This window comes from Microcebus murinus, chromosome 17 (genome assembly GCF_040939455.1).
Source record: "Microcebus murinus isolate Inina chromosome 17, M.murinus_Inina_mat1.0, whole genome shotgun sequence".
NCBI classification, from domain to species: domain Eukaryota; kingdom Metazoa; phylum Chordata; class Mammalia; order Primates; family Cheirogaleidae; genus Microcebus; species Microcebus murinus.
Window position 1 is genome coordinate 46,748,079 of NC_134120.1, and position 23,764 is coordinate 46,771,842.

Sequence of the window (23,764 nt, forward strand, 5' to 3'; positions counted from 1 at the left end):
ATATTTATATTTACAATTAATTTTAATTGTAAATCTGAGCATATTTTGGTTATGAAGAATGAAGCAATGAGCAATCATTGTATAATCATGTCTTCGAATGTCCTATGCTGCCTAAATGTGTATCAGAGGTACCAGAGATTGTTCAGATTTGAAGGAGGAGTAGGAAATTACTGGTACAGGATGAGGAAGGAATTGACTAATCTGGGATTGTCACAAATTATGTCATAAAACACAGAACTCAGATTAGGAAGGCCATGTGCCAAATAAAGTAAGTGGGATTGTTGTTATGGATATTCTTGACTGTCCCAGAGATTCCAGTAAAGACCCAATCCAAGCTTCCTATATATGGAGCATGGAGATCTGGTAACATCCAGTCATCTAAGATAGGTTTGAGAACATCTTCTAGTGTATGTATCATTTTCTTTCTTGGTTTTCATTTTTGTTGTTGTTTTGTTTTGTTTTATTTTGTTTTGAGAAAGGGTCTCACTCTGTCACTCAGGCTAAGATGCAGTGGCCCTATGATAGCTCACTGCAGCCTCAAACTGCTGGGCTCAAGCAATCCTCTTGCTTCAGCTTCCTGAGTAACTGAGACTACAGGTGTGTACCAATGCACCCAGCTAATTTTTGTTATTTTGTGTAGAGATGGGAGTCTTGCTATGCTTCTCAGTCTGGTCTTGAATTCCTGGCCTCAAGCAGTCCTCCCACTTTGACCTTCCAAAGTGCTAGGATAACAGGCATGAGCCACCACGCCTGGCCATATTCATTATTTTCTATCTATAGGAAATAGATGGTTCCTTTCTATAGGAACCATAAGCCTATGAAGATCAGCCTATAATAGTATCCCCAAGGAGTGGATTTGCTACATTACACTTTACAATAAATAAAGTTCAGTTTTAAGATCCTGATATTAGGGTGGATATGAATAAATATTTCTGAGTGTTTAGAAAACTGAAGTCTACTGGTTAGACTTTTTACCATTAAGTTTTTTTTTTGTTTTTTTTTTTGAGACAGAGTCTCACTTGTTGCCCAGGCTAGAGTGAGTGCCGTGGCGTCAGCCTAGCTCACAGCAACCTCAAACTCCTGGGCTCAAGCGATCCTCCTGCCTCAGCCTCCGGAGTAGCTGGGACTACAGGCATGCACCACCATGCCCGGCTAATTTTTTCTATATATATTAGTTGGCCAATTAATTTCTTTCTATTTATAGTAGAGACGAGGTCTCGCTCTTGCTCAGGCTGGTTTCGAACTCCTGACCTTGAGCAATCCGCCCGTCTCAGCCTCCCAGAGAGCTAGGATTGATTACAGGCGTGAGCCACCGCGCCCGGCCATGTTTTTAATTAGCTCTAGCTTGGACCCTTGGTGAGATGAACTAGGAAAACTGGAGACATAGAAACTGTGAGTTTGACTTAAAGCTGTCAAACAAGAGGCACTTACACTTATTGGTGTGTAAACCTGTATTAGGGCAAGCTAAACCCAAAGCAGAACACAGATCTTTTGGGTTTCAGATGACTTGTCTGCAGTCTTCCTCAAGACTTTACAGCCTATTTATGACTCTAAACTTTGTATAACTAAAGCCAAGGATCCTTTCTCAGCCCCACAAGCTATTATAATAATACGTTATCCTGGTTCAGACTTTCTTACCTCTCATCTAGAGTATTACAGTACTCTTAAAATTTTCCCCACTTCCAGTCTTGCCTATGCTGAATTCATCTTTTACATATTCCCCAGAGTAGTTTAGCTGAAATGTAAGTTTGATTGTGTTATCTGCCTTAATTTCTTTTCATGGCTTCCTGTCCATAGCAGTCGTTTTCAAATTGTGCTTCTCAGGGACTGTATTATGGAAGACCATAAAGTAGATGAGGCTCCAGCCCCTTTCTGACACCTTTGATACCACACCTTCCTCCCTTAAGAGCAGAGGAGTTTCTTTGATCCATTTTACATTTGAACTACTTTAAACTTTAATGTAAAAAGATTTTTGATAAATAATAATTTATACTACTGGCCTGCAGATGAAGTTCAAGCTCCTTAACTAGTTTGGGGCTCTCTAGTCTCTTACCAGTCTTTACTACAAACTTCATACTCTAGCAATACAGAGTCTTTTGTACACAGTTCCACTGTGCTTTATGTTGCCCATCTGCCTGTAATGTTTTTCTCTCATTCTCTCTCACCTGGCTAACCGCTACTCTTCATTTTAGACTTTTTCAGCTGTTACCATCTCCAGAAAGCCTTTCTAGCCATCTCCCACCCAGGCAGTCTTGGATTAGGTATCCTCCTTGGTACTCCAAAAACTCTGTGCTTACCTCCCTTATTACATTTTTTTAAATTATTTGTTTCATTGTTTTTGTTTGATTTGTTAGAGTTTGAACTACTTAAGAGCAGAAGCTGTGTTGTAAAGTTATCTTTACATATATATACAGTGATTACTGTATAGCTTAATGTGTGGTAGACACAAATATTTGTGCAGAGAATTAATTTATTGTTGTCTATATCTCTGGTGCATCTTGCAGTGGATATGTAACTAAAGTTAAATGTACTTTTGTTATCCCTTGTAGAAGTTTGCTCTCTGTTGCATGTGTTTATTGGTCACAATGTACACAAACACTTGAGTTTAAATGTACGTTTAAAAAGAGAGACAAGGATATTAATGCAGCTTTCATTAGGAACTAGAACTTAGGTTTATAAGTTGTTCTGTATTTTGTGCAACTCTGAAATGTGAAGCTTTTCCATGTAATCTCATGCCAATGTTGACCCATGTGGATTAAAATAGCCCTATTTTAATCTATGACCAAATTAGGAATTAGAATATCTACCCAGTGGGGATTTTTAAATTACTGTAGTTTGTAGCTTGACAGGTTTATATAAATAATTGCAGTGATTTTCACTGTGCATTTTAAAAGCTAGGTTCAAATAGAGAAATGTAATGATAAAAATATTAAAGGATTGCCAGTTGGAAAATTTACTGTGATTCTTTAGCATATTTGCCTTTGATATCTTAAGTTAATTAGATCTTTTAAAAAGGATCATCAAAACTTATATGATAAAAAGAAAATTTTATTCTATTAATCTAAAATATCTACTATGTTTCCTAAATTCAGATTTGATGTTCACTTACAATACTGGGAAAACTAGCTAATTATTCTCAATTTTTGTTTATTGTGTAATATTTGTTCTTAAAGTATTCTATTAAGTCAGATTTTAATGAAAGCCTTTATTAGCTATAGTGAAGTCATTCCAGAATTTATTTTTAAAAAATCTCAGCACATTGAACATTTCTCTATTTTATAACTTCAGGTTTCACTGTATATCAAATAATCCTTAATGAAGTTTTTTGTTGTGTTTCTCAAGAACTTGAATGTAAAATAAGTAGTGTTAGTTATAATGCTTTAGTGATTTAAAATTATAAACTTTTCTTTTCATACAGATAAAGACACAATAAATAAAATTAGAGATTTACGAATGAAAGCTGAAGATTATGAAGTAGTGAAGGTGATTGGTAGAGGTGCATTTGGAGAAGTTCAATTGGTAGGTTATTTCAATGAGATTTAAAAAGAACTTTACTAAATTAAAAAATCCACTTGTGTATTTTACATGTTATTTGGGAAAGTGTTGTTTTTATAGAATTCTTACTTTAAATTGCTCTAGACATTCTTGCCTAAGTGTATTAAACCTTAGGATCAGTTCCAGCAATAGTGGGAAGTGTTTTCCCCAAGCATTCATGGGAAGTCTCAAGCATCGGAAAAGAAATCTTTGCTCCTAATATTACACTATGTAAAATGCTATGGAATAGTAGGCTTTATAAAGAGGAAGTAGCATACCTAGCAGGGTGGAGGAGGGGAAGTATGCTATCATATAGGGAATAAAAACATTTTTTTCTAATGTTACTTATTTCTACTAATTAAAGCCTTGACAGTAGCTAGTTTGAACAATTTAACAGAAGATAAGAAATAAAAATAACTAAAACAATAGTATTAAATTATTTAACAAGTGTTAGAATCATTTAGTAAATTGTTCTGTGAAACATTGAGCTGTAAATGTTAACTAAAGGTTCATTATTTTCCATTTTCAATTTTAAAGGTAAGGCATAAATCCACCAGGAAGGTATATGCTATGAAGCTTCTCAGCAAATTTGAAATGATTAAGAGATCTGATTCTGCTTTTTTCTGGGAAGAAAGAGACATCATGGCTTTTGCTAACAGTCCTTGGGTCGTTCAGGTATGATTTTGCTCCTATTTCATTATTGCTGTATTAGTTTGTAACTAAATATATCTGAGAAATTTATTGGCAATTATAAAATTGCCTAATATATCATTACTTTTAAAATCATAAAATTTAATTTTATTGAATTATCTGTAGAGAGAAAGGCCAAAGCAAAATAATTGTGTTTCTGTAGAATTTAAATATGGAAAATGTAATTTAAATGTAGAAGTTAAATATAGAATTTTAAATTCTATATTTTAAATACAGAAGATACAGAAAATTTAAATAATAAACTTTGATTATGGGAAGACATATATTATTATACTTTTACCTTTAAATAGATACTTTTATTTTTATTAAAATGTTAAGTTTTTTCTAAACATGAAATTTTCTTATTTAACTATTAATCTATTTGTGTCTCTTATTTTGTGGAGAGGATGAAGTGGGGGAAATGAAGAGAAAGCGAGAGGAGATTGAGTTAAACTAGGTCTCCAAATAATACTGCATTGGTGTTAGGTTTTCAGTAGAAAGAAAAATACACTAAAAGTCAGTAGCTGTAGGTCCTAGGCTTGACTGTTATGGGCCTATGTATGAAGCTGTGGCCAAGTTATTTAACATCTGTGAGTCATAGTTTGCTCACTTACAAATGTGAAAGTTGTCTTTGATTGATTATTTTCAATTGTGAAGGTACCTTGGGCGATGTCATGGGGTCAAGCAGCATTTTTTGTAGATTATATTAATAATTCTGGGTTTTCTACTTTTGCTTTAGCAAGAGCAGGTCCATGTTTTTATGTCTTATGTATTGTGGTCCTTAATGTAAGATTTCATATGGGGAAAGTAAACTTGACTAGACCATTTCTAATGTACTAACATGCATTTTGTGATTTATTTATTTATTTATAGTATATAATGAGGACTGTTCTAAAGAAGGATACTAATAATTGGAATAAAAAGGATATGGAAAATGTTGAAGATTTATTTTATCTAATAACACTTTAGACTTGAAATGTTTGCTCTGTTTTTATTAACTATATAGATCAGGGTTTCTCAGGCTTGGTGTTATTGACATTTTGGGCCAGATAATTCTTTGTTGTCAAGGGCTATCCTATGCATAATTTCAATTACTGTTATGCTTATTTAGGATGTTTGGCAGCATTCTTGGCCTCTACCCAGAAGATGCCAGTAGCAGCTTTCCCCACCCCACCACAAACTAGTTGTAACAACCAAAAGTGTGTTCAGATGTTATTCGGTGTCCTTTGGTAGGAGTAGTGGTCCGGGAATAGTATCACCGCTGGTTAACAACCACTGATAATACAAATGTGCAGTGTTAAATAGTTAATAGATGTATGATATAATTGTTACTTTCAGGGCTAAATTTACAATTTAGGTACTCAGAGCTTTGTTTCTCTGGATACATTGTCTATCAATAGGGTAAACTGCCACCAAATTAAGGGTGTTTCTTTAATCATGGAACCCAAATGACAAATTGTATACTTTAAGATAGTTGTGAAATGTTTAGTTTCTTATCCTTCCCCCTTTCTCCAAAAAATATTTTTAAATTAAAATAACTAAGTCTGTAACTAAAATTATTAAACACTATTGAAAAAAATGAAACATGAAGATTTTAAGCAATAGATTCATTTTCTTTAGGACTTAGTTTAATTCTAAACATCTTATATTTACTTAAAATGTTCTTTTGTAAATTTTCTCTTGTTTTTACTTCAGTCTTGGTCACATATAATATATCCATGTCTGATATTCTTGCCAATTTCATATTAGTAGATTTCACTCTCCCTACTGTTAGATGCTACTGCTTTTCCTCCCAACCGCTGTCATTTCTTGAGCATATGTTGCTTTAAGTGCTTTCTGTATTCAAGAATCTTCAACAACAGGGCATATCTAACAGGAGATTCAAGAATCTCCTGTTAGATATGCCCCCACATTGTAGATTAATTAATGATTTTGTCTTTTTGACATTTATTAAGCACCTGCTAACTACCAGGCATCTGTATGCTTGACTGATTAGCAGGTACAAAAGTTAAACAAGGCTGGGCAGGTGCCTCACACCTGTAATCCTAGCACTTTAGGAGACCGAATTGGGAGGATTGCTTGAGGTCAGGAGTTTGAAACCAGCCTGAGCAAGAGCCAGACCCTGTCTCTATGAAAAATAGAAAAATTATATGGGTATAGTAGTATGGGCCTGTAGTCCCAGCTACTCAGGAGACTGAGACAGGAGGATCACTTGAGCCTATGAGTTTTAGGTTGCAGTGTGGTATGATGATGCCACTGAACTCTAGCCTGGGTAACAGAGTGAGACCCTGTCTCAATAAAACAAAAACAAAAAAACAATATTTCTATGCTTAAGAGATTTGTATGTTCTTTATTGCAAATGTTACAATTTTTAAAAATATTCTCAGTATAAAATATTTAAATAGTATAGAAAGTTATGAAGAAAAACATGTCTTCATCTAACTCTTCAGAATAACCAGCTTAAGGTTCTTTTGCATATATAAGTGTCTCTATGGCATTTGTGTTTGCTTTTTTTAAAAAAATGTACTTACAACTACTGTTCTGCAATTTGATTATATTTGTATTTTTGCCACTTTTTAAATGAAACAGTTTTGTTTAATCTTAATGAATTTGTTTTTTGTATTTGTATAGCTTTTTTATGCATTCCAAGATGATCGTTATCTCTATATGGTGATGGAATACATGCCTGGTGGAGATCTTGTAAACTTAATGAGCAACTATGATGTCCCTGAAAAATGGGCACGATTCTATACTGCAGAAGTAGTTCTTGCATTGGATGCAATTCATTCCATGGGTTTTATTCATAGGTAAAGATAAAAATGCTTTAAATTGTCTCATTTGTTGAAGGGAGTAGGTGAAAATAACTTTATTTGATAAACATTTCTCACTCTAGTCTACTCATTTTCCTCCCCATGACATGGTGGCATTTCAAAATTTAAAACTTGAAGTTCATAGTTTGAGCATTTCAGTTTAATGTTGATATAAATGTATATCTTTAATATCCCTTATCAGATTATATATATTTTATATGGTATTCTGAAAAGTGAAGGTTGTAAGATAGTTTTCTAAGGTATGTGCAGAGTGTTAAAACTTTGATTTTAATTTTCTGTATGTAAATTACTTTGCTTTTAATTAGTGGGTAAGTCATATTTATTCATTAGAATAGTTTCATTTGTTCCGCACATACTGCTTAAATCCTATGTGCACTTGCTGTGCCTGCATGTCGGGGATCAAATTGAAAGTGAGGTAAACCATGTCCTGGGGTTATTTATATATTTATCTATCTTATATGTTTCAATTACTTTTTATGTCTGAGGGTTATATATTTGATGGTTAATCTCTCTCAAATGATTGGATTTTCCCTCTGGAAGAATCAAACTCTACTTACAAGAAAAAGAAATAATGTATGTCTTCTTCTGAGACAGTAACATACAAAGGAGTTTCCTTGATGAAATTCAATTTATGGATACAGATAGAGAGCATGTATAGATGAAGGGTGGCCATATCTAGATGGGGTGAGAATACCTAAAATAACTGATTCATAATCTTTTTATAGTGTCTGATCTGTTTCAGAAATACTCTGCTGGTTTTTTTTCCCCCTTAGAGATGTGAAGCCTGATAACATGCTGCTGGATAAATCTGGACATTTGAAGTTAGCAGATTTTGGTACTTGTATGAAGATGAATAAGGTTAATTAATTAGATTTGAATTTAGTTTTTGCTAATTCAAGATAAATGCTTCTCTAGAAATGCTATAAGAATTTACTAACCATATCTGGACTTGTCCAGAATTGATGTGACGTTATTTGTTAAACTAGATACCATGGTTTCAATGTTGTATTAGTAACTTGTTAGTGATTTATTTTTTCCTCTCTATTTAGGGTAAATGTGGATTGCCAGATTTACAAATCTTTCATAACAACTCTGTAATATATACTGCTGGTAACTAGGACTGGAATTAGCTTAAATGTCACTAAATACTTATGCCACTGTTAAAATTAGACTTTCATAAAAATTGGATTTCAGTAATGTGTGTGTTTTTTAGTGTTTTACGTACCTTCTGTTAACATGTAAATGATTATACTGCTTGTTTTAGAATTCAGTCTTAAAAGATAGCCATCTTTACTATTTATATAATAACTTACATACACAGCTGAAGGAGCAAGTATGTTGCTTTATGTTCAGTTGAAACAGTTTATATTCTTTGAAACTTATCACAGAACAATAGTGAGGAAGCTGTATTTATTATTTTAAAAGGAAATTTGTTGGTTAGAAGAAAGTACTGCATGAGAACTTTTGTGCGAACATTTAATTATAATTCTGTTACATCAATACCAGCTAAAATAGGTAACAAGTAAATATTTTGGAGGGGAGGAGGTGGTTTAAAATGCATTATCAGATCAGCACAGTGGTTGTAATCCCAGTACTTTTGGAGGCTGAGGTGGGAAGACTGCTTGAGGCCAGGAGTTTGAGACCAGCCTGGGCAACATAATAAGACCCCGTCTCTACAAAAAAAAAGTTAGCCAGTCATGGTGGTGCATGTCTGTAGTCCCAGCTACTAGGGAGGCTGAGGCAGGAAGATCACTGGAGCCCAGGAGTTGGAAGCTGTGGTGAGCCATTATTATGCTACCATACTACAACGTGGGCAACAGAGTAAGACTGTCTCTAAATTTAAAAAATAAAATACTTATCAGACAGAGATTCAGTGTGCTTAACACTGTTACGCTCTTTCCCCATACACATTTCCCCATTTTATGTTTGTACAGTTAATTTTGCATGTGTTCTTCACGAACAGATATTTTAGTAAAAAAAGATGATGTCAGCATTTATATTAATAAGTTACAAAATGCCCCATCCTATCAGCCCCTGAATCTGTTTGCCTTGGCTTATGTACTTGTTTTCTGCAGTTAAAATGAGATCACAATATTGACATAACTGGAGGAATAATAAATGGTGGCAATATGTCTTTCTAGTGACTATTATTACAAAATAAAAATCACTGGTTCTCATTATGCAGTATATATGTATATATTATGAATATATTGTGTAATAGTATATATATATAATTAAGCCGTGTTAGCTTTTGTCAAGTTTGCATTAAGGTTTGATATGATGTGATAGTTATAGCCCAAAGATTTGGAGTTCTACAGATTATATTAAGAAGAAAGAAATTTTAAATAATTGAGACTTTATATTCTAATTCAGAACTTGACCTGCCACTCTTTTTAGGAAGGTATGGTACGATGTGATACAGCAGTTGGAACACCTGATTATATTTCCCCAGAAGTATTAAAATCTCAAGGTGGTGATGGTTATTATGGAAGAGAATGTGACTGGTGGTCAGTTGGCGTATTTTTATATGAAATGCTTGTAGGTGAGTAAAGGAGGATTTTATTTCTCTAATATAGTTCTCAAAACTCACCAGTTGGCTTCTTCTAATATAATACTTATTACATTAAGCAATGTTGATTTTGTAGGAAATAAATATGATCTAAACCTGCTTTGTATATGTTTTTAAAAGGTGTTTAGAGGCTTAGAGCAAGTTTGTGATGTGTTCTTTTTTATGTTAAGTATATGTTTTTAGTTTAACACATACTTAATGTTTGACTTTCTTTGAAACAGATTTTTTTCAAATGTATTTTATTTTGCTTTTGTTTTCCCTATCAAATTTTCAGGTGATACACCTTTTTATGCAGATTCTCTGGTTGGGACTTATAGTAAGATTATGAACCATAAAAATTCACTTACCTTCCCTGATGATAATGACATATCAAAAGAAGCAAAAAATCTTATTTGTGCCTTCCTTACTGACAGGTAAATAATTTTAACATTGAATTTCTATTAATTCTAAGAACTTCTCATCTTGTCACTCAGTTTTTAAGGTCTGTATCTGAGCTCCTACATGTGAATTATTAGAATGTAATAATTCCAAAAATTGTTCATGACAGTTAAACCTGATATAATTTTGTGTTATTCTGGATATTTTTTCTGGATCTTGACTTGCTTATTGTACCAAAGAAATTGGGATAAATATATAGTCTTGGCTGATGCCCAAACCAGATAATTTTTTTCTTTTGTTGTTTAATTATTAACCTGGCTAATTATAAAAATGATAGTGTATTTTATGTAGTCTAAAATTTTTAAAAATATGTTAACATCTCTGAAATCAGAATACATCTCACAACCGATGGTATGTATTAATTTAATGGAGAGCTTTTTTTCCCTAGTGATACAAAAATGATGATACATCTAATTTATGCCATTTTAGATTTGATGATATACAGTATATACTGGTTAAAATAAATAGTATAAAGCTATAAGAAAGTATATATTTCCCACTTCCTTTCTTCTAGACATAGTCATTGGTGTTGTATCTTCCAGATACAGCAAGCATTTTTATAAATGTATGTACATGTATGTTTTTGAAATAAAAATGGCATGTATACCCTTATGGTTTACTTTTGAAATTTAAAAACTGAACTAGTGAATTTGTAAGATTACATTCAATGTTTATGATTATATATTATTTATTTAAATAGTAAGGAAGCCTAGTACTTTTAAATATGTTTCAATTCAAGATTCACTTTAATTAAAATTAACTTTATCTTCCTTTATTATATCCTTTAGAGCTTGAAAGAAAGTATAATTTTTCAAACTTTTACATTTTAATATAAAGAGCTATACTATCCTGTGTATTAGTGCTAGAAATATAGAAGAGAGCAAGATACACAGCCCCTTTTCTGAAAGACCTCATAGCCGTTTGGGATCATTAGACAAGCAAATCAGATATTTATAGTACAGAAAAATATTTAGGTTATTAAGTATGGAATGTCCGATTTCCTTAAGTACAAAGTTTGACAGTTGTTATCTCTGACATTTCTCTTTGACACTTCACAATTTTTTAAGAGCAATTTTTGTGAAACCATAGTCCAAAATTCGTATTATTTTTGAGTATGGATTCTATTATGGAATCAGTGTAGTGCAGACAGCTTGAAATATCAATGAAGTGTTTGGGAAGTATGTGGCTAGTGAATGCACAGTAGTACAGCGATGGTTTGAGAAGTTCTATTTCAGTGATTTTCATCTTGAAAATGAGCCATGTGAGTGACCTGAGACCAAGGTGGATAATGAAAGCTATAGTGGAAGCACATTCATCTCAATCTATGTGTGAATTAGCAGCAAGGTTTGACATTACTAGTCCAACAATTTTGGAGCAATGGAAACAAATGGGCAAAGGTAAAGAAGGTGGTGGATAGATGGGTTCCGCATGAATTAAACAAGCATCAGAAGAAAAATCGTTCAAAACTTGCGTTTCTTTGCTGTCATGACATGAAGGTGAACCAGTTTTGCACATATTATGTGTGATGAAAAATGGATTCTTTTTGACAATTGCAAGTGTTTGGCACAATGGTTGGATAAAGATGAAGTGCAAAAACAGTCCCAAACCAAATATTCATCAGAAAAAGCTAATGGTGTCTGTTTGGTGGTCCAGTGCTCATATTATCCACTACAGCTTCATGAAATCTAGTCAATCGATTACAATGGATGTTTGCTGCAACCAAGTGGACAAATTGCTGAGCATGCTTGCAATTAAGCAGCCAACATTGTTCAATAGAGACAGGCCAATCTTGCAAGAACACATCACAAAAAACAATACTGCACAACCTTACAGAAGCTGGAGTTGAAAACTCTCTGTCAACCACTGTATTTACTAGATCTTGTGCCATCTGACTGCCACATCTTCCAGGCTTTGGACTACTTCTTGCAAGGAAAAATACTCATTTCTCAACAAGCTGTGGAAAATGCCTTTTGTGATTTCATCACCACTCACTCTCCAGGCCTCTTTGCTGCTAGCATAAGCAAGCTCCCATTAAGATGGCTAAACTGGCCGGGCGTGGTGGCTCACGCCTGTAATCCTAGCACTTTGGGAGGCCGAGGCGGGCGGATTGCTCAAGGTCAGGAGTTCAAAACCAGCCTGAGCGAGACCCCGTCTCTACCAAAAATAGAAATAAATTAATTGACCAACTAAAAATATATACACAAAAAATTAGCCAGGCATGGTGGCGCATGCCTGTAGTCCCAGCTACTCGGGAGGCTGAGGCAGAAGGATTGCTTGAGCCCCGGAGATTGAGGTTGCTGTGAGCCAGGCTGACCGCCACGGCACTCACTCTAGCCTGGGCAACAAAGTGAGACTCTGTCTCAAAAAAAAAAAAACAAAGATGGCTAAACTGTGTCAATAGTTTAGGCATGTGATTTGATTAATTGCACTACTTCTTGTTTGAGATATTATAAACTAAACTTTTGGTTTAAAATCGAACATTTCATATTTAATGACCTAATAATTACCATTAAAATGACCTAATAAATACCATAAGTACTGTGTGTCAGACAACAGTGGAGAGGTTTTCTAATCCGCTCTGGGAAAGTTCATGAAAGCTTCTTTGAGAAGGTATCACTTGTCTAAACCAATTTATCTTTTAACTTAAAAAAATAATTTAGAATTCAGAGTATTCTCATTATTTATAAATACTGCCAGCAAACAAAAGGAAAGTTCCTCTTTCCACTTCAACTTAAGTCACATTTTTAGAAACTTTATCTCTGTGCTCACCAAAAAGAGGCCCATTATCAGTAACTTGTCCTGTGAAAGCTCTGAATTTTGTAAATAATAAGAAAAATCGTCCGGGCGTGGTGGCTCACGCCTGTAATCCTAGCACTCTGGGAGGCCGAGGTAGGCGGATTGCTCGAGGTCAGGAGTTCGAAAACCAGCCTGAGCAAGAGCGAGACCCCATCTCTACTATAAATAGAAAGAAATTAATTGGCCAACTAATATATATGGAAAAAATTAGCCGGGCATGGTGGCGCATGCCTGTAGTCCCAGCTACTTGGGAGGCTGAGGCAGTAGGATTGCTTGAGCCTAGGAGTTTGAGGTTGCTGTGAGCTAGGCTGACGCCATGGCACTCTAGCCCGGGCAACAGAGTGAGACTCTGTCCCCAAAAAAAAGAAAAAGAAAAAAAAAATAATAGATTATAAATATTTAATAGAAATATTTAATAGATTATAAAATGAAAATTTTAAATATATTTCTGGAGTTTCTGGTAGCGTCTGTTGTCGCTACCAAAGTAAAAAGTATTGGTTGGAAAAAAGAAGAAGCATAACTTTACCACTGTGGAAAAATAAATGGTCAAGAAAATGCTTTGTGCTTTATTCATTATGCTTATGAAGCAAGGTGATGATTCATATGGATTTTCGTTGTTAATAGAAGGCATGGAGTATCAATAGATCTATAGTTTTATATATTTTTTCTTTAGTTTTCTTTTTAAAAATTCTTTAATGTTCTCTTCAACTGTTTTCTATTTGAGCTGAAAATAATATAATTTCAAGATGACTTAGAACTGTATTTGTCATCCTGTACAGATTTAGCATTCTGCTTGCAAATAAACCTGGACAGGTTATAATAAAATCTTAAATGACTAATTACTTTTTCCTTCTTTTTCTATTCAGAGAAGTGAGATTAGGACGAAATGGAGTAGAAGAAATTAAACGACATCTGTTCTTCAAAAATGACCAGTGGGCTTGGGAAACACTTCGAGACAGTAAGTTATTTTTTCTTGCATGTTATAGTGAATATTTGAAAGTAGTTGTGGTAAATAGTCTGTTGAAGTTACCTTGCTAAATACTTGTGTATATCAGAAGCACACAAATACTGGATGGGAATTGTCTTGACTTAGTTAAAGAGAGACTTTTTGTTATATTGGGAAAATTGTACTGCTGCTACTGTTATATCCCACTCAAGATATCAAGATGGGCCAGGCACGGTGGCTCACACCTGTAATCCTAGCACTCTGAGAGGATGAGGCAGGAGGATTGCTTGAGGCCAGGAGTTCAAGACCAACCTAAGCAAGAGCGAGACCTTGTCTCTACTAAAAAAAAAAAATAGAAACATTAGGCGTGCTGGTACGAGCCTGTAATCCCCGCTTCTTAGGAGGCTGAGGAGGGAGAATCACTTGAGACCAGGAGTTTGAGGGTATAGTGAGCTGTGATGACACCACTGCACTATATCTAGCTTGGGAGTCAGAGCGAGACCTTGTCTAAAAAAAATAGATATCAAGATGAAATATAAATGTAATGGATTTAGGATTAGCAGTCATAATTTGATTTTTGATCTTTGTTGAATTGCTTTTTTTTTTTTTTTTGAGACTTTAGTTATCTCATTATTGAGGAGTCAATAAGTAGCGGGTAATGAAATTAAAATTTTTGTTGTGAAAAGACAAGTTATTCTGTTGTTTTTATTAAAGCCTAAAATATGAGGAGCTTCTATTATTAATAAATACCAAAATTCAATTTAATTCTATTTGCGAGGATATAGGAAATTGTAGTATAATTGATTTCATGAGGCTTTTGGAACATACAATTCAGAAATGAAAATAGTATGTAAGAAATTGATTTTCAGTCAGTTTGGAACATTATTTTTTTAAAAACAACGTTAAAATTATGGATTTATAGAAAACCTTGTACAACATAGCTGAATCAAAATTATCATAGCACCAGAGATTCCCATCATCTTTGTGGACTTGCATGATAAGGAATTCATCTTTTCCTCACTGGAAGTCTCGGGGAATTTTTTCCCTGTTAAATTATCAGAAAAAGAATAGTGTATACCAGCCTCTAGCTTACTGCCATAGCAAGAGCAATGGATAGTAATAATGGAAAATGAACTCAGCTATGGAGTTTTAGAAACTGTTACAAATTAGTTATTTGTCTTAAGGACTGCCTATCTAGTTGATAGTGAGGGACAGTTCTTTTATGAAAGAAAAAGTCTTATTAATTCTGGTGAAATAGATTATGTAGATTTGCTAAAATTGATGAAGCATTCTAGTTATCAAATATTTTAAAGGTACAGTTATATTGCCTTCAAGTATAGTGCATACATTGTGCTAAGCTATAAATTGTCTAAGAAAGGAATGGGAGGAATAAATTCTTCTGGAAATTAAGAAATTATACCACAACAAAAATTGTCATTGAATGACCATCCGCCTAAAGAAGCGACAGGAGCAGCTTGACCTTGGGAGAATTTAGTAACAGTTATACTAGGAAATAAGGAGCTTCCTCCTCTTCATAAGTAAATGTGACATGATTATTGTCTTTGTGCTGCAAGAGAAATTATTGCAAGACAAACAGATGAATAGAGAGTGAGACAAATGGTTACATGGATGGCAGGACATGGTGGCTCGTGTCTGTAATCCTGCACTCTTGGGAGGCTGAGGTGGGAGGATTGCTTGAGGTCAGAAGTTGGAGACCAGGCAGAAAAAGAGCGAGACCCCATCTCTACTAAAAATAGAAAAAATTAGCTGGGCATGGTGGCGTGTGCCTGTAGTCTCAGCTACTCAGGAGGCTGAGGCAGAAAGATGGCTTGAGCCCAGGAGTTTGAGATTGCTATGAGTTACGCTGACGTCATGGTACCCCTAGCCTGGGCAACAGAGCGAGACTCTGTCTCAAAAAAAAAAGGTTACATGGAAAAGCTTTGTGTTTTTATTCAAGTTACATTCTTAGTAAAGCTTAAGAAGGCCGAAAACATACAAATATGATTATAAATATGTAAACAATTTTAAAGGGGATTGAAGAAAATACAAAGTATACTTTGTATTGCTTTAAATTCTTTTTCTTTTTTTTGAGACAGAGTCTTGCTTTGTTGCCCAGGCTAGAGTGAGTGCCATGGCATCAGCCTAGCTCACAGCAACCTCAAACTCCTGGGCTCAAGCAATCCTGCTGCCTCAGCCCCCCAAGTAGCTGGGACTACAGGCATGTGCCACCATGCCCGGCTAATTTTTTCTATATATATTAGTTGGCCAATTAATTTCTTTCTATTTATAGTAGAGACAGGGTCTCACTCTTGTTCAGGCTGGTTTTCGAACTCCTGACCTCGAGCAGTCCGCCCGCCTTGGCCTCCCAGAGTGCTAGGATTACAGGCGTGAGCCACCACGCCCAGCCTTTAAATTCTTTTTCAAACAAAGCTAGGTAATGCATAAATTCCGTGGAGTAACCACACAGTAAATCACCTTGAAAAGTAGAGAGGATATATTTCCTTTTATACATTGAAAAACTAATTAATTAGGAGAGGAAGTAACAAATATTTATTGAACACCTATTATGTGCTGAACATTTTTCTGTTTCAGGACTGGGAAAACAGCAGTGATCAAACAAAAGTTTTCTCCCTTATAGAGCCCATAGTCTTAAGGAACTGGGGAGTCCATCTCAATGGCCTTTTATTGTATTGCCATACCTCCTTGGTGTAACTGCTCTTATTTGTGGAAAAAACAAACTAATTACTTCATTGATTTCAATCAAACAAATTTTATTTATATTTTAAAGATTTTCTATTAGCATCCTTATGTAATTTTATTAGTATTATCACTTCTGTATCTTTTTAAGATCTATATTGTTATCTGTGGTTTTATTATAGTATATTTAGATTTAGCATACTTATAAATATTTTATGGGATTTTCTAATTCTAATGGTTTTGCTTTGTGGTTATTGAAAAAAAGAAAGAAAATTGAAGTCTTAGAACTTATTGTTCTTTCCCTCTTCCTACCCCTTCTTCACTTCCCACCCCTAAAATACCAAGAATTCTTTTATTCTGAACAGACCTTTCTGACCTGCTAAATTTTTTAAAATTATATAACACTTATAATTCCTTTTAATTTTTTTGACATTCTGTTTTCTTTGGCAAAATTGCTTTCTTATGCAAACAATAGTTTTTTTGGTAGTTTTACCACTTAAGTGTTTGCAAGTTACAGTGGCCATTAATGTTCACCTTATGTTCCTTGGTGATATGGGAGCAGGATACAAAATAGCTTGATTTTTGACAAAATTTCTATGAGCTTCCTGGTCTTGTTCATCCTAATTTAGAGGCACGAAGTATTAAGATTGTAAAATTATTTCTCTACTCATTTGAGATAAAATTGAAGGGTGACATGAGTTAGATTAAAGATAGAAGACAAAAGAAATGAAAAGACCCAAATAACTTGCTACAGGTCATAACTGTGAGCAAATGGCAATGTCAGGATTCATATCTAAGTCTATTTTGACTCCATAGCCTTTGATCTTTGGAATGCCATGTACTATTTAAAGATTTTCACCTGTTCAATATTACACAGATCAGAGATGTAAGGAATTGACACTTGTTGGCAGTTAAATTTTGGAGGAAAAGAAAATTATGACATTTATTACATATTTATTGCACATTTACTACATTATTAGTAATATTGTATTAAATATAATGTGATTTCTAAAACACTTTGCCATTTATTATCTCATTTGAAGTAAGATATTGGCATTACTTAATCCACCTATAGTTTATAGGCAAGATGCTAACAGTGATAACACTTCTGTAAGCTCATATAGTTAAGTTTTCAGTTTAATTAAAAACAAAACTCATTGTATACACATATATATTATTGTGGGTTGTGTGGATTAATCAGCTAGTACCCTCTCTCTTTGAATTTTACATTCTTACGAGAGAGATTACCAATGTAGGCTTCATGAATAAAGAATTTAGGGCTCAGCTTGGCGTAGTGGTGCACACCTCTAGTCCCAGCTACTCAGGAGGCTGAGGCAGGAGGATTACTGGAGCCCAGGAGTTTTAGGTTGCAGTAGGCTATCGTGATGCCACTGCACTCTAGCCTGGACAACAGAGCAAGACCCTGTCTCGAAAGAAAGAAAGAAAGAAGTTAGGCCTAGCAAGTTTCAGGGTGCTTTAACTTAGGAGTTTAGATTTTCTCATCATTATAATGGATTCTTTTTTTTTTTTTAAGTAAACTTTAAAAAAGTGATCTCTTTGTTGTGATAAAGTATGCATAACATAAAATTTCCATATTAGCTATTTTAAACCTAAAATTCCATGGCATTAAGTACATTAACATTCTTTCACAACCATTACCACTACTATGTATGTCCCTAACTTTTTTGTCATCCCTAACTTAAAACTCTTTTGTTAAGTGATAATATAATCCAAATTATATTATGGATATTTATGTCCATATGAATATTATATAGAGATATTTCCATAAATATCCTTATAGTTCGTTCATTTGAGTATATACCTAGAAGTGGAATTGTTGAATCGTGTGATTATTCTGTTTAGTGTTTTGGAGGAGGCACCATACTGTTACGCAGAGTGGCTGCACTAGTTTATATTCCCACTAGCAATGTACATGAGTCCAGTTTCTCCACATCTTCTCCCAACACTTGTTGTTTTCTGTGTTTTTGCTTTTTTTTTTATAGTAGCCATCCTAATGGATGCGAAGTTGGTTTGCATATCCCTAGTGACTAGGGAAGCTAACCATCTTTTTGTGTGCTTATTGGCCATCTGCATATCTTTTGAGAAATTTCTATTCAAGCCCTTTGACCATTTTTGAATTGCATTGTTTAGATTTTTTGTTGTAGAGTTGTAGGCTTTCCTTATATATCCTGGTATTAATCCCTTATCAGATACATGGTTTGAAAATATTTTCTTCCATTCTTTGGCTTATTTTTTCACTGTTGATAGTATTTTGATGCACAAAAGTTTTTAATTTTGATGAAGTTCAGTTTGTTTTTTCTTTTGTTGGCTGTGCTTTTGGTGTCTTAGTCAAGAAATCATTGCCAAATCTATAGTCATGAAGCTTTTCCCCTTTGTTTTCTTTCTTTCTTTTTTTTTTTAAAAGAACTTTACAGGGATATAAATAAACACTTTGGTTACATATATTGCCTTTGTACCACCCAAGTCAGAGCTACAAGTGTGCCTAACTCTCAGACATCACACACCACACCCATTAGGTGTAAATTTACCCATTCCCACCTCCTACCTGCCCAGCACCCTATGAATGTTAACCTCTATTTATGCACATTAAGTGTTGATCAGTTAGTACTAATTTAATGGTGAATACATGTGGTGCTTGTTTTTCCATTCTTGTTATACTTCACTTAGAAGAATGGGCTCCAGCTCCATCCAGGATAGTGTAAGAGGTATTAGTTCCATCATTTTTATGGCTGAGTAATACTCCATGGTATACATATACCACATTTTATTAATTCACTCATGAATTGATGGACACTTGGGTTGTTTCCACATCTTTGCAATTGTGAATTGTGTGGCTATGAACATTCAAGTGCAGATGTCTTTATTATAGAAGGTATTTTTTTCCTTTGAGTAAATATCCAATGGTGGGATTGCTGGATCAAACGATAGTTCTACTTTTAGTTCTTTGAAGTATCTCCATATTACTTTCCATAGAAATTGTACTAGTTTGCAGTCCCACCAGCAGTGTATGAGTGTTCCTATCTCTCTGCATCCATGTCAACATTTGTTTGGGGACTTTTTTTTTTTTTTTTTTTGAGACAGAGTCTTGCTTGGTTGCCCAGGCTAGAGTGAGTGCCATGGCGTCAGCCTAGCTTACAGCAACCTCAAACTCCTGGGCTCAAGCAATCCTGCTGCCTCAGCCTCCCAAGTAGCTGGGACTACAGGCATGTGCCACCATGCCCGGCTAATTTTTTCTATATATATTAGTTGGCCAATTAATCTCTTTCTATTTATAGTAGAGACGGGGTCTCGCTCTTGCTCAGGCTGGTTTTCGAACTCCTGACCTCGAGCAATCCGCCCACCTCGGCCTCCCAGAGTGCTAGGATTACAGGCGTGAGCCACCGCACCCGGCCTGTTTTGGGACTTTTTGATGAAAGCCATTCTCACTGGAGTTAAGTGATATCTCACTGTGGTTTTGATATGCATTTCCCTGATGATTAGAGATGTTGAGCATTTTTTCATATGTTTCTTGGCCTTTTCCAATATGTTTTTTTCCTAAGAATTTTATAGATTTAGCTATTCATGTTTATTTAGGTCTTTGACCCACTGTGAGTTAATTTTTATTGTGGTGTATAGTAGAAATCCAATTTCATTCTTTTGTATGTGGATATCCAGTTGTCTGAGCACCATATGTTGAAAAGACTGTCCTTTTCCCCATTGAGTGGTGTTGGCCCCTTGTGTTGAAAATCATTTGACCATATATGTGAGAGTTTATTTCTGGGCTCTCTGTTGCTATGTATATGTTTGTCCTTATGCTGGTACCACACTCTTAAGATTACTGTAGCTTTGTAGTAAGTTTGAAAATCAACAAATATGAGTCTTCCAACAAACTTTTTTCTCAAAATCGTTTGAGTATTTGGGATCCCTTGAGATTCCATAAAAACATTTTTCTTAAAATTTAGTTTAGATGTACTCCTTGTAACATATTCAAGCTCTGAAAGAAGATATTAGTAGTATTAGTATCATATTGTATTTTATCCTATATTATGAATATTTAAGAGTTCTCACATATTATTAAGTATTTGTAAGACTTTTTATGCATCAAGATTATAATTCTTTTTTTTTTTTTGAGACAGAGTCTCGCTTTGTTGCCCAGGCTAGAGTGAGTGCCGTGGCGTCAGCCTAGCTCACAGCAACCTCAAACTCCTGGGCTCGAGTGATCCTTCTGCCTCAGCCTCCCAGGTAGCTGGGACTACAGGCATGCGCCACCATGCCCGGCTAATTTTTTTTTTATATATATATCAGTTGGCCAATTAATTTCTTTCTATTTATAGTAGAGACGGGGTCTCGCTCTTGCTCAGGCTGGTTTTGAACTCCTGACCTTGAGCAATCCGCCCGCCTCGGCCTCCCAAGAGCTAGGATTACAGGCGTGAGCCACAGCGCCCGGCCAAAGATTATAATTCTTGAAGATACTACCATGTTTCCCCGAAAATAAGACAGGGTCTTATATTTATTTTTCCTCAAGAAGACATTCTAGGGCTTATTTTCAGGGGATGTGTTATTTTTTTTAAGTACAGTACAACAGTCTGTATTTATTCAAATACAGTTAAGTCGTCGTCTTCTGGAACATCATCATAACTCTCCAAACCCTGAACTCCATCCTGAATTTTTTGCAACTCTACTTCCTTTAGAACCATTGGCCCCAATCTCTCATGTCGAGCAATAGAGTTCTCATAGGGCAAATGAGAAGGGCTGCTCGTCATCTTTACCGTTTTGTGACGAAATGCATGGGTTGTACAGATATGCTGCGTAGCCACACCCATCACTAGTCTTATTTTCGGGGTAGGGCTTATTTGCGCAAATGCTTAGAAATCCTGCTAGGGCTTATTTTATGGGTAGGTCTTATTTTATGGGAAACACGGTATGTCCATGTTTTGTATCCCTCCCCTTTTTTCCTAACAACTATATCATAAATGCCTCACTGAATTGATCCCTGAAAGCTCCATTTTGGAGGTAGCCAGTCTGAAAAGAAAATATAAATCAAAATCCTTTGCTCCTTGTGGCTTAATCTTATGGAGATATTGAATGTTGAAGTGGGGCAGGGAGGAGTATTGATCATTCTAAGTGAGTAAAGTATTTCAGTACCAAATTACTATATCCAGGAAACTAAGAAGTAACCTTGATTTTTGGTTTCCTATAGAGCAGATTAACAAAAAAACCACAGGCAGTCCCCAGGTTATGGATGACCCAACTTATGACATTCTGTACTTAGAAAACAGGCTCCCAAGGCTCCCCATAAGGATGATAAATAATTAAATTAATAATTCAGAAACTAGTTTCTCCCACGCATGTAAGCAAACTGCATGGCATAAGTGGTTCGTTGGCACAGCATCTTTATGCTAGCAGCTCCTCTCATTGTTTATATGGTTACTTACATGCAGCATCACTTTCGTGTTAACTTTTTAATTTGATTTTGTGAGTCTGTGTTTACCCTTATGACCATGCCTCCAAAGCGAAAGTCCACTGTGAGTCTACTTGAGTGATTACAATGGAAACAAAAGTAGAAATAATTAAGCATTCAGAGAAAGGCCAGATGCCATCATTCATTGAGAAAGCATTAGCCTTCAGTAGCAGGAGTATCAGAGCAATTGAAATAGATAAAGTGAAATAATGGAACATATGAAAGGCAGTGCTCCAATGAATGCATCAGTTATTAACTAAGCAGCATAATGGATTCATTATTGAAATGGAAAGGTTATTATTGGTTGGAAGATCAAAATAAGTGTAATATTCTTATTAGCCTAGCATTGATGTAATATTAGGTGAGTGTTAACCTTTAATATTCTTTTTTGAAGTTTTTCTTATCTCCTACCTAAAATTTTTGTATGAGTTTGTTTTTATGTTCTGTTTGTTCGAACTAAAGGAAGAACACAATCGTTTTTGTAACTTACTATTACAGTACAGGGGTGTTATTATTATTATTACTATAATATTATACCATATTATTCTTACCACATGAGCCATTATAGTATTGTTATTATTGTCAGTTACATCTAAATGAGTCACATATAAATCTGACCTAAAGATGTTCTCAGCAACATGTCTCCTTGATAACCTGGGGACTGCCTGTACTATTAATATATTTGAAACTAACCAACTTTTTAAAGTACAGTTTATTATCTCTAGTTTCTGAAAAGTCATTTCTAGCCCCAGATGCTTTTGTATCTTTTATACCTTTGTGCATTCTAAAATAAACCTTAATAATACTTGATCTGTAATATACAAGTTAAACTTGAGGTATAGATAATTATAGGTGATTTTAAAGATAATTATTTTCTGGAGTTACATAGTGTTCAATATCAGTCAATTTTTAATCCTAGTAAAGCTTAGTATATAATAGGATTCCACTCCTGTGCAATTTGTGGTTTGTAAGCTATTTATAAGAGAGAAACCATCAGTAGTTGGTATGGAATTTTTGCTTCATTTTATTTGTATATTAAATTTGAAATGAATCTAATTTTGTTTCTGTTTTTAGCTGTAGCACCAGTTGTACCTGATTTAAGTAGTGACATTGATACTAGTAATTTTGATGACTTGGAAGAAGACAAAGGAGATGAAGAAACATTCCCTATTCCTAAAGCTTTTGTTGGCAATCAGCTACCCTTTGTAGGGTTTACATATTATAGCAATCGTAGGTAAGTATGCTAAATGGCGATTTTAGGAGTAGGTGATGATTTTGTTGTATTCATATTATTTTTTTAGGGACACCTAAAAATCATTTAAAAGTAGGTTTAATGGCATATAAAGATAAATCTTATAGTAATACCATTTTTCACTGATGCATGATATTTTAGTATTTTAGTATTTCATTTTTTTCAAATTCACCTATGTTCAGGATATTATTTTTCAGAATTCTTTGCTAAATTATATGCTATATATCCTCAAGGTATAATAATTAATAACTCAAAAGATGCTATTAATATTGATACTTCAGTTCATATTGTTATCTAAATAGTTACAGTTTATAATACATTTCAGAACAACATATAAACTTTGCTAGCACTATCAGCGTCATGATATTGATGCTATCAAAGTCCTATAATTTTTAGCTTTTGAGAAATTAAATGATTCTTCCCAAAACCCATTTAATGAATTCACCATGTATTATAAAATGTAATATTAATCTATACTGTGACATTGAACAAATAAATTTAACCCTTTATGCCTCCATTTCTTCAAAACTAGGGATGATGATGATGATAA

At 34.5% G+C, this 23,764-nt stretch overlaps 1 protein-coding gene across 3 annotated transcripts in view; it reads left to right on the forward strand.

Annotated features, from left to right (window-relative positions):
- ROCK1 (Rho associated coiled-coil containing protein kinase 1) overlaps positions 1–23,764 on the forward strand; it is a 150,597-nt gene that overhangs the window by 56,401 nt on the left and 70,432 nt on the right. For all 3 annotated transcript variants that reach the window (XM_012746164.3, XM_012746163.3, XM_075993608.1), the window contains exons 3-10: positions 3,419–3,519; positions 4,072–4,209; positions 6,856–7,031; positions 7,829–7,913; positions 9,453–9,597; positions 9,899–10,037; positions 13,725–13,816; positions 23,037–23,196. In XM_012746164.3, the coding sequence (XP_012601618.1) occupies positions 3,419–3,519; positions 4,072–4,209; positions 6,856–7,031; positions 7,829–7,913; positions 9,453–9,597; positions 9,899–10,037; positions 13,725–13,816; positions 23,037–23,196 (1,036 nt within the window). The remainder of the gene's footprint in view (positions 1–3,418; positions 3,520–4,071; positions 4,210–6,855; positions 7,032–7,828; positions 7,914–9,452; positions 9,598–9,898; positions 10,038–13,724; positions 13,817–23,036; positions 23,197–23,764) is intronic.